Below are 11,957 nucleotides of genomic sequence, written 5' to 3' on the forward strand. Positions count from 1 at the left end.
GAGTACGGTGGAGACGAACACCTTCACTATAACAGACAGGAACGTCAGACAGACCCAGCTCTGTGGAGGACGCACATCTGTCTGCACCGGAGAGAGGAAGAGAAGGAGAGAGAGAGAGAGAGAAAAGACGGACAGACGGACAGAGAGAGACAGAGACACTTACAGTAACTATAATAATATCTATAGTAACGTGAATATGACTCATATGTTATGGCGGTTAATACAACAGAACAGTAGGAACAGAAACCCAAACTACCAATGGGAAAATAGTTTTTGTAAATTCAACTTAAAGCTTCTTTGAGTTCAGTGCATGTCCAGACTCGCAGACCAGAGCCATGAGATCAGGACCGACCCTGCGTGAACCTGCACAGCTTCTATCAGAGTCTGATCCGAGCCACGGCAGCAGTTTAAAGCCCGAGGCTGAATGAAACCAGAATTTCCACTGCATTTTTTAACCATGCGTGTAATTCAATCAGCTAGAGCAGCGGTGTCAAACTCAAATTCACAGTGGGCCAAATTTAAAAACTGGGACAAAGTTGCAGCCAAACTCAATATTGACTAAAAAAAAAAAAAAAAAGGCGGCAAATGTGCATGTGTTCCTTCTCTCCAGATGTGTAACGTTGACCCTTTCCAGTGCAGGTCCTTGTTCTTGTCGTGGTGTTTCTTCTGTTTGATTCTTTGGTTACAGCCACGGTGACAAACAGCTCTTTACCTTCACACACAGATCATCTGCTGAAAATTCCTGTCCTCCATCTTTCTTTGGGTCGTTTTAGGAGTGTTTTCATCTGTTTTTAGTCGTTTTGTCGTGTTTTTGTGGTGTTTTCATCTGATTTCAGTCATTTTGTCGTGTTTTTGTGGTGTTTTCATCTGTTTTCAATCATTCTGTCGTGTTTTTGTGGTGTTTTCATCTGTTTTTGGTATTTTTGTCACGTTTTTGTGGTGTTTTGCGTCTGTTTTCAGTCATTTTGTGATGTTTTTGTGGTGTTTTGCGTCTGTTTTCAGTCATTTTGTCATGTTTTTGTGGTGTTTTCATCTGTTTTTGGTATTTTTGTCACGTTTTTGTGGTGTTTTGCGTCTGTTTTCAGTCATTTTGTGATGTTTTTGTGGTGTTTTGCGTCTGTTTTCAGTCATTTTGTCGTGTTTTTGTGGTGTTTTGCGTCTGTTTTTAGTCATTTTGTTGTGTTTTCATCTTTCTTTACCAAAAAAAGAAAAAAGGCTACAATTGTGCCTGTTTTCCTTCTCTCCAGATGTGTAACGTTGAACCTTTCCAGTGCAGCTCCTTGTTCTTGTCGTGGTGTTTCTTCTGTTTGATTCTTTGGTCACAGCCACGGTGACAAACAGCTCTTTACCTTCACACACAGATCATCTGCTGAAAGCTCCTGTCCTCCATCTTTCTTTGGGTCGTTTTTGGGGAGGGGTGGATTCACTTTGTCTGCAGAGACTGGTAGCATGGATGCTCATGTTTGTGAACAGAAAAGTAGACGTGCATGTGCTTTATACTCACGGGCCAGCTCTCAGAGAACCTTGATATGATCTTGCGGGCCAAATATGATTAGATTTGGCCCACGGGCCTGAGTTTGACACCCCTGAGATAGAAGATGGCGGTTCCACAAAGCTCATACGTTATTCATGACATTACACAGGATATAAAATCTGGATTCATCAACAAACAAACAAAAACCGGACCTCATCGGGTTCTGGCAGAGGATCAAAGCTCTACAGCGTAACAGGGGAAACGTTTACATCCAGTTTTATTGACACACTTAATAAAAACGATTACTTCAAATAAACTAAACACACAAGATACACACGCATGTCAAGCTTGTGTCGTGCATCGAACCGCACGCTAAAGTTTAGGTTTTAAAACCTCCTGGCACATCAAAAATGCTGACAAAGGATTTCTCTCAGTAAAACGAGTGAGGCACATTAAAAACCTGAGCGACCGACCAAAGTCCGGTCAATCATGTCAGAAACAAATAAAATAAAAGTGCGTTAAATATCAGTTGTGCTCTTGAGGATATAAAAAAATTAAAAATTATTTACAGACGGTAAATAGCAGGAAAAAAAGCAGTAACTCAGACAGCTCGGCTTCTTAAGAGGTCCCGTAAGTTTCCCCACAGAGACGCAAGAAATCAACAGTATCTGACACTCGCGAGGAGTTTAACTAGCACTCAGTGCTCCGAGTGTTCCCCGAGTCAGACGTGTACGTGTTGCTCTTCTTGGAGTATTTGAGGGCGCTGAAGGAGACCCTCATCCTCTCCACCGTCCTCTCACTCCTGCACAGGAACGTGTTCTTCACGTGCTCCCTGAAGTCCTCGGAGATGAAGTAGTAGATGAACGGGTCCAAGCAGCTGTTGAGGCTCGCCAAGCACAGCGTGGTGATGTAAAATCCGTACAGGTTGTTGTTCACCTCGCCCAAGAGGAGGATGTAGTGCACCAGCAGCATGACGTTGCTGGGGGTGAAGCACACTAAAAACATCACCAGCACGGTGACGATCAGGACCACGGCCTTTCTGCGCTTCTTGGCGATGGCCGGGTCCGCCATGCTGTTCCTGAGGGCCTTGAGCATGAGGACGTAGGATATGATGCACACGATGGTGGGGGCGACAAATCCCACGGTTCCCATCGTCAGGAAGTAGCCCGCCGCCATTTTCTTCTGACTGGGCTTGGTGACGTCGTGGCAGGTGACGATGTCGAGGTTGGTTATGCGGACCTCTTGGTCGTAAAGGTAGAGAGGGACGGTGGCGAGCCAGACCACCACCCAGATGGCGAGGCAGACGAGGACAGCTGCACGGTTCTTCCTCTCCTGCAGGGAGAGCGGGTAGATCACGGCCCAGCAACGCTGAACGCTTATACAGGCGATGAAGGCGATGGAGCAGTACATGTTGGCGTAGAAAAACGCCACCAGCACTTTGCACAAGCCCTCCCCGTAGATCCAGTCGTTGCCGTTGAAGTGGTACGCTATCTTTAAGGGGACCCAGATGACGAAGAGGAGGTCAGCCAGCGCCAGGTTGGCCATGTAGATGGAGGACGGGTGCTTCTTCTTGGTCCTGAAGAGGAACACCCAGATGGCCATGGCGTTGGTGGGCAGCCCCACAGCGAACACGACGATGTAGACGATCGGGAGGAAGACGGTGGTGAGGCTGCTGCTCAGGACCTTTTTGGCCTGGGGGCTGACCCACACCCCTTTGTCGGTCTCCGTTCCGGTGAAGCCTCTTTCATCTGCGTCACATGTTGATATGAAATCGTATGAAAAGCAGAAGTAAAACAGGTGTGCAACACATGCAGGAATCATTCTACACAGGTGAGAGTCTGTCAGGCTCAGTCAGTGGTGGAAGGAGAACTCAGGTACCTTAGTTAAACGTGCAGTCGGCAAGATTTTTCTGGTCGTATTCACTGAAACCGACTCTGCTCCGATAGAACAACATAAACCAGCCGGTTTTAGAAAAGAAACGCGCCTCTACGTGCTAGAGTTTGTTGTTTGTTTTGCAAAAATCCACTGCGCCCGTGTCATCCTGTCCACTCAGTGCAGTTCACAGTTCGTGCACACGCCATAGACCCCACCTCCCCCCTCGCGCATGTTACAGTATCACAGGCACAGGCCTCATGCTAGGCGTACGCTAAATGGCGTTAGCGGTTGCTATCTATGAGAAGGTTAGCCAGCCTACCTCTGTCTAATGAGAGAAGACACGTGCACGTGCACCAGATTCCTGTGAACGCGCCCGTGTCTTCTCTCATCGCACTGACGAGCGCTCGATGGGAGGGTGCGGAGGAGCGCGTTGGTAGTGGGGAGGGGCGTGAGAGTTGTAAACGTTCGAAACACAAGTTGGTACTCGATGTGACGGACCTGCCGACTGCAGCTTTAAGTAAAAGTATTAACACGCACTGTGAAAGTCCTGCATTTACAGCATTAACCAAGCAAAGGTACGCGTGTAAGTGCTCATTGGTGGATTCATATCTCTGCTGCATTAATGAGTTTGTTGCAGTTTACTGCTGCAGGCGTCTCATTTTAACTCCTTTGTGCACTTTAAGGCAGTTTCATCTTCAGAAATGCTTCATATTCTCTATCAAATCAGCTCATTTCAACAATGATAATAGGTGATAGAGATAAAACCTGATTGTAGCACACTCTGGTTCACTGTGACAGTGTGACACACACACTGTGACACTCACTGTGACACACACTGTGACTCTTATTGTGTCTTGTGTTATAAATCCTGCGCACTCTTTCCTTTCCTGAAATATGTCAAATATTGATCAGATCGACGTATTTTTAATCAGATAAAACTTTATTAAATTGAATATATTTAATATTAAAACAGTAATACCATATTTATTTATTATTTTTAGATTATTTATTTAAGTGTATGTAATTAATTTGATTGATTTATATATTTTTATGTTTCATTTGAAACACATTTAAAGTTCAGATAAACAGAAAGTGAATAAGGAATTGTGTTAAATGATCGTCATCTCATTATTGACCAGAATAATGGCGATAATGATGATTTTAGCCATTAATGCGTATTGCTCATGTTTGTATCACTTTAAAAGACTTTTAACTAAAGAAGGAGGATAAATTAAATATATTAACTTCATCCTACGACAAACAACTTTGAATGCTTTACAGTTTTAATACGGCTGCTCCCCCAATGAGTCATTTTCATGCTTTATTTTATATAAAATACAGGTTTTAAAGCGGTGCTTTTGCACGATTAAGAGTTTATTTAAATCAGGCACAGCCCTAACTCTCCTCTGGACAGGAAGAGAAAGAAAAACTGCCTCCTGAAGAGTAACTACAGCTGTCAGCGGAGTAAAAAGTACAAAAATCACCTGTGAGATGAAGCTGAGTACAAGAATAAAGTGGTCAAATACAAGTATAGGAGTAAATGTACTTGCTTACATTCCTCTTTAACCTACTCTACTCATACTTAGGCCTTTGTGCATGAGTCACCTGCCTCCCAAGATCCACTTCACACACAACTTTATTATATAATGGGATCAAACTGCTCCAGAGGGACCAGGGACCAGGGACCAGTGCAGACAGTCACACCCCATAAGCACCAATCTAACAGGGTGGTGAACTGGACTCGACGCCTGGAGCTGTGTAAAGCATCATTTCGGACCTTAATCTGATCTGATCTGCGCGTTTAAAGACACTAAAAACAACAGATGGGGGAAATAACCCCGTGGGTCTTTACCTTTCTGTGACAGGCAGCTGTGCGCGCAGCCCAGCAGCAGCAGCAGGAGCAGGTGAAACCCTCGCGCCCTCGGAGTCATCGTGACTGCGGACAACAACACGCACCGATGTCCGCGGGTGTGGCTCTCACCGTGTGTGTGTATGTGTGTGTGCGGGTTTCCACTGCCATCACATTCGCCTTATAGCCGGGCATTACACCTGCGTGACGTCACACAGTCACCTGACCACGCGCAGCCAATCGAGAAGCGCCCCAGGTGTTGTGCCGTATTCAGCAGCCCTGCCGTGAAATGCACACCCCTACACACACACACACACACACACACACACATTATGGGTGATATTGTGGATCAGAAGGCTGTTGTTTCCACCTGTAGGAGTAGTTTATACACAGGTAACCCATGGTAACGGTCAGAACATTGGTTACTTACAGTTTTTAAACTATTTTAAAGCGTTTAAAATCACAAACTTTGGTAATAGTGAACACAAGACAACACCTTTTTGTATGTTCTGTGGAAATATACTGCAGCCATAATTACAAAATGAATGAAATGGATCTTTAGAGCAAGTTGAATGTGTTTAATTTAGTGTTTTCTAAATAAAATCTCAGTTTTCTTGCAGTTCATAGGTTCAAAAGTGTGTTTTTAACGTGGTTACCTGTTTATAAACTACTCCTGTAGGTGGAAACAACAGCCTTCTGATGCAGAATATCACCTTTAATGGGTGGGTGCATTTCACGGCAGGGGTGCTGAATACGGCACAACACCGGAAGTGTGACGGCACTTCAAAGTAAAAGAGGCTTTTTGTCAGAAACAGCTGTGCATCCTCATGTAGACATGAATCTATGAATGTGTCACATATTCCCCAGAAGGAGATTGATGTTTCTCACTAACCCCAAAGAAGAAGAATAAAAAAGTGTGTGCCTTATTCCAAAAATATATCATTTCTACCCCAAATGTTACTGTTTATTAGAATGGTTTCAAATCCAGTTAAGGAGGTTTCTTACAAAATCATACACAAATATTCTCCAGCCAATCATTAAATGCATATGAATTTAAAGAGGACATTAATATGAACTGCTCTTTCTGTATTTTACATCCAGAGACAGTTGTTCTTTCGTTCTGGCTTTGATCTTACTTATCTATTTCACGATAGATTTGATTTTACTTTGGGGAAATGTTGTTTTTGGTTCCCATAACTACCATAAGAAAGAAGTTAAATGTTACTAATACATCTGTTTTTATTTCTTTATATTTTGGATGCGTGGCTTGTACCGCTGGCTGCCCTTTACTTTAAATCTCTTAGTCCATGCAACACCTTTACTGATTTTTATGTAACCTCAATATCACCATACAGGGTCCCTTTGAGATTAGGACTCTGGCTGAGACGGGCGGCAGCACGAGATACAAACGTGGGATATGAACAGACACAAGACAGACAATACAATATATGACCCCAAAGCAGTTTCAGTCAAAAGCAACTGGACTTGGTTATTTGTCTAGGAAGACGTTTCACCTCTCATCCAAGAGGCTTCATCAGTTCATGTACGCATCTGACCAGGCTGGGACTGGACCAGGACCAGGACCAGGACCAGGACCAGGACCAGGCTGGGACTGGTCCAACTAACTGGTGTGAGATCCAGGTATTTAACCTCTCACAAGGCCGATGATGTCACTGAAACCCTTTGTGCTCCAAGTGCCAACGACCGTCGTTGGTGGGAAGTTGGTTTCGACTTCGTTAGTGCTCTATTGAGTCTCCACACCAGTTAGTTGGACCAGTCCCAGCCTGGTCCTGGTCCAGTCCCAGCCTGGTCCTGGTCCTGGTCCAGTCCCAGCCTGGTCCTGGTCCTGGTCCAGTCCCAGCCTGGTCAGATGCGTACATGAACTGATGAAGCCTCTTGGATGAGAGGTGAAACGTCTTCCTAGTCCAGTTGCTTTTGACTGAAATTGCTTTGGGGAGAACGACGACCTGGACACATGAGAACATTCACAGGCTTAAAAACAATATTTAACATCCGACGGGAACAAAAGGCTCGTTTAGATTTGATTAACAGATTCATAAAGTGTTTATTCAGTCAGTAGCTGCTGTACACTGTCCCAGGACTCTGCGTCTGAGTCCTCAGGTCACCTTTTATAAACACTACAGTGGCGCCACCTGCTGGAGGGGAAGAGGAAGCACGTCACATTTCCAGCCAGCAGAGGGCAGCATGGAACAAAGTGCCCGTTACACTTCATGTACAGTGTATTATACAGTGTGATCTAACATAGTTATAAAAGGTGGTAAAAAACTGTATAATACTTTTTGTTAAACATACATTTTTTTTGGAATGTGCTTGAAAATAAGTTTCATAACGCAAACAAAGAAAAAATAAAATAATAAGTGGTTTCTTTCCATGAAATGTAACAGATTCACTTGTAGCTTATAAGCTAAGCTCTCACACACGCAGTGCCAAAATAAAAGCATTTCATAGCATCACACGTTCAGCACAATTGTTCTACACAGAAAGCACATCGTATCTAATCTCTGAATCATCCATCACTCGCTGCCATTGCACATTTTACATATTCACGTCCTCCCTTCGGTCCAATGAGTTGTCTTAAAACTGCAGATTCACTCTGGGCTCTTTACTTGCTGTCACTTGAATTTCAAAATAAGATATTTCATTTTAAAATCACAGGTAGGAGTCAGTTATGGATTATGAGACAAAGGGGCCCCTGGGCTGAGACGTGGAGGCGGTCCCCCACCCTGTCATGTGTGTGTTTGGTTGTTTTGAGTCTCTTTGTAGTCATTTTGGGTTATTTATGGTTGTTTTGAGTCTGTTTTCAGTCATTAAGCATCTCTTTGTTGTTGTTTTGTGTCTCTTTGTAGTCTTTGGGTTATTTATGGTTGTTTTTAGTCTGTTTTTTAGTCATTTAGCATCTCTTTGTTGTTGTTTTGTGTCTGTTTTCAGTCATTCGGCATCTCTTTGTTGTTGTTTTGTGTCTGTTTTCAGTCATTCGGCATCTCTTTGTTGTTGTTTTGAGTCTGTTTTCAGTCATTTAGCATCTCTTTGTTGTTGTTTTGAGTCTGTTTTCAGTCATTTAGCATCTCTTTGTTGTTGTTTTGTGTCTCTTTGTAGTCCTTTTGGGTTATTTATAGTTGTTTTTCATCGTTTTTTTAGTCATTTAGCATCTCTTTGTTGTTGTTTTGTGTCTGTTTTCAGTCATTCGGCATCTCTTTGTTGTTGTTTTTAGTCTGTTTTCAGTCATTAAGCATCTCTTTGTTGTTGTTTTGTGTCTCTTTGTAGTCCTTTTGGGTTATTTATAGTTGTTTTGAGTCTGTTTTCAGTCATTAAGCATCTCTTGGTTGTTGTTTTTGTCTCTTTGTAGTCCTTTTAGGTTGATTATAGTTGTTTTGAGTCTGTTTTCAGTCATTCGGCATCTCTTTGTTGTTGTTTTTTAGTCTGTTTTCAGTCATTTAGCATCTCTTTGTTGTTGTTTTGTGTCTCTTTGTAGTCCTTTTGGGTTATATATTGTTGTTTTGAGTCTGTTTTCAGTCATTTAGCATCTCTTTGTTGTTGTTTTGTGTCTCTTTGTAGTCCTTTTGGGTTATTTATAGTTGTTTTGAGTCTGTTTTCAGTCATTTAGCATCTCTTTGTTGTTGTTTTGTGTCCCTTTGTAGTCCTCATGTTTATGTTTTTGGCCATTTTGTGTCTATATAAATCCGTTAAGCATCTCTTTGTTGTTGTTTTGTGTAACAGCAACATTTTGTGAGTCAGGGCCCCTGACCTTATTGGCCCCCCTGCCCCCATTAGGCCCGTTCTGTGATCCGTCCATGACTCAGATTAATGTCAGCTCAGTGTGAGTCTCTCAGACCAGCAGCTTCTTGTATTGGCTGTTGAGATTTGCTTGGAAAGAGTCCATTTTGGTGACTGGAGTGTTTATGTTGGAGCTTTCTGTACGGCTGGACTTCAGAATCGTTCTGCTGCTGGATCTGCATGAATTAGACGACGAGTGACTGCTGCTGCTTCCCTCTGTGATCTTCTGACACCTCAGGGCGCTGGACAGTTGTCTCTGGCACTGGGACGATCCAAAGTAGTAGACCAGAGGATCCAGGAGGCAGTTGAGACTTCCTAAACACAGAAACACCAGATAGACCGCATAGGAGCCATCGGGGGCCTCCCGGATCGTCTTCACTCCCTCGTTAAACTGCAGGTAGTGCGCGAGAAGCAGACAGTTTGTGGGCGTGAAACACAGCACGAACATCACCAGCACGGTTAAAGCCATCACCACCGCTCTCTTTCTTCTGCGCGAGCGTCCTGGGACACCACGTGGGACTCTGCTCAGCGACCAGATCACCCGGGCGTAGGACACCACCGTGACGAGCAGGGGCAGGAAGAAGAGGGCGCAGCAGAGGGCGATGAAGTAGATCCTGTAGTGCCAGATTAGCTCATGTGTGCGCTGGACATCATGACAGGTGGTGATGTTCAACTCCTTCAGGTGAACGGTCTGGTCGGAGAGGACGAGGGGCACCGAACCGGCGAGGGACAGTATCCACATGGCTACGCAGGCTATGTTTGCGTTCCGGGGCCTTCTCCACGCCAGGGAGTCGATGGGATAGACTACAGCGAGGAGCCGGTCCACGCTGATGCAAGCTATGAGGAGAACAGAGCAATACATGTTCCAGTAAAAGGCTGCGGTGACCACACGGCACATGAGCGGGCCGAATGTCCAGTTGTTGCCGCCAAAGTGGTAGGAGATCTTGAAGGGGAGCAGCGCGGCGAAGAGCAGGTCCGCACAGGCCAGGTTCAGCATATAGATGGCCGCAGGCTTCTTGGGCCGGATCCTCCGAGCGAAGGCCACCACGGCGCAGATGTTGATCGGCACGCTGACGAGGCACACCAGCGTGTAGAAGGAAGGTATGAGGACGGTGGACACGGGGCCCGTCAGAAACAGCAGCGCCTGGTCTGAGATCGCCGGCCCGATGGAGATGGTTTCGTTACGCACTCGACCACCTGTGGAGCGGTTCGATTTGGCGACATCGCCATCAAAAAGCCCATCCTGGTATTCAGGGAAGGGTTCAACCAAAGGGTCGAAAAAGGAAAAGGTCCTCCCTCGTGCACTGACTGGAGAGAGAGAGAGAGAGAGAACGTGTCAGGGTGAAAGTGGTAGGAGAAAGGTTTAATCAGAGAATTAAAACGCATTTTTCTTCACATTGTGATAAATTATAATTATTGTAAATGAATCAATCCGCAGAAAGATTACAGGCAGCTGTTATTTTTGACGATGGATTCATTTCTATTATATTTTCTTTCACAAAAATTACAATAATCCTCAAATGTAAATATGTTTTGTTTTGTTAAAGTCAATATCAGACAAAACAATTAAAGGTAGAGAATTAAATTAGTGCTTAAATTAAAGGCGGAGTGCTTTCAGAACTAAATCAATGAGATGATCAACAGGCAAAAATGAGCTGGTTTCAGCAATTATTCGAGCAAAAATGGTGAAAAAAGACAAATATAAATGTTTATTTATTAGGTAAGTTGCGTCTATAAAATATCAGTAAACATCTCGTTGTGTCGGTCCAGAGTCCAGATGTGTAGTTCCACTGTGATACAACAGATGCACTCAGGGAATGTGCACATTTTAAGGGCTGAAACAGCGTTTTGAAGCCTTTTCTGCATGAAAAATCACCATTAATCTGTTATCAACATAGTTAGGACTTATTTTTCTCATCATCTACTAACACATGGATTCTTATGACTTTGGTCTCTGGGGAGTTTTGACCTTTTTTCCCACTTTTTTCATGACACTTGAACTCATCATCAATCCATGATAAAACTAATCTGATCCTCACCCTATCTCCTATTATCATATGTTTATTACAGGGCTGCAACTTACTCTATCAATTCAGTCCCAGAGATCAATGTGACGTCACACACCCACACCCACACACACATACACACACATATACACACACACACACACACACACACACACACACACATTCATTTTTTTTACTATGATTAATTATGACAAAGAAAAGCCACAAATCTTCATATTGGAGAAGCTGGAACCAGACAATGTTTATTATTATTATTGTTATTATTATAATTATTATTTAAAATTGACTGAAACTATTAATTTGTCATGGAAATGTCAGTTATTAATTGGCTGCACAGCTGATATTTTCAGTGCTATCACATTATTATACACAGTGCATGATATGAAATGATACACACTGTATAACTGGACACAGACAGCTCACATACACCCATAAAATCATATTTTAATGAAATAGAAAGGGACTCTTCTTACCATTCCTAGCTGCAGCCGAGGCAGCACACGCCAGAACCAGCAGCACGGTTGTGGGACACACTGGAAACATGTCGCCGTCCAAACTCAGGTGGGAAAATATGAAATATGAATCTATAATCCGCGGTTCAGCTCTCCGTGTTTCTGGTGCGTCCTGCGCGTCGTGTCCGTGTCCAGTGAATGCTCCAGTGCGTGTTCAGTGTCCGCCCACAGTCCGGCGGGTCCGGAACGCCCCCGGTCCACTTATCAACTCCAGCCCGAGACATTCCGACCGGGTGAGGTCACTTTTCCCGTCACGCAGCGGGAGCCATCAACGGAAACATTAGTTATTTAATCATTCATTTATGTTGTAGTTCCTTTGTTTGTTGTAGTTTGCATTTTATTTAAACGTGGCATCCATTACAGTCCCCAAAGCAACTCCAGTCAAAATCCTCTCAAGTTGCTTTTGACTGAAATTGCTTTGACCT

At 43.9% G+C, this 11,957-nt stretch overlaps 2 protein-coding genes across 2 annotated transcripts; both read right to left on the reverse strand.

The window, feature by feature from the left end:
• Nucleotides 1-1,822: 1,822 nt before the first annotated feature.
• Nucleotides 1,823-5,332, reverse strand: f2rl1.1 (coagulation factor II (thrombin) receptor-like 1, tandem duplicate 1). Its single transcript, XM_083929632.1, has 2 exons — nt 5,202-5,332; nt 1,823-3,222 (listed from the first exon to the last, which is right to left on the reverse strand). Exons 1-2 carry the CDS (start codon nt 5,278-5,280, stop codon nt 2,165-2,167), a joined length of 1,137 nt encoding a protein of 378 aa, XP_083785758.1. The 5' UTR covers nt 5,281-5,332; the 3' UTR covers nt 1,823-2,164.
• Nucleotides 5,333-7,271: 1,939 nt separating this feature from the next.
• Nucleotides 7,272-11,654, reverse strand: LOC310959064 (proteinase-activated receptor 1-like). Its single transcript, XM_083930274.1, has 2 exons — nt 11,494-11,654; nt 7,272-10,301 (listed from the first exon to the last, which is right to left on the reverse strand). Exons 1-2 carry the CDS (start codon nt 11,561-11,563, stop codon nt 9,046-9,048), a joined length of 1,326 nt encoding a protein of 441 aa, XP_083786400.1. The 5' UTR covers nt 11,564-11,654; the 3' UTR covers nt 7,272-9,045.
• Nucleotides 11,655-11,957: the final 303 nt, after the last annotated feature.

This window comes from Echiichthys vipera, assembly GCF_963691815.1.
Source record: "Echiichthys vipera genome assembly, chromosome: 16".
NCBI lineage: Eukaryota > Metazoa > Chordata > Actinopteri > Perciformes > Trachinidae > Echiichthys > Echiichthys vipera.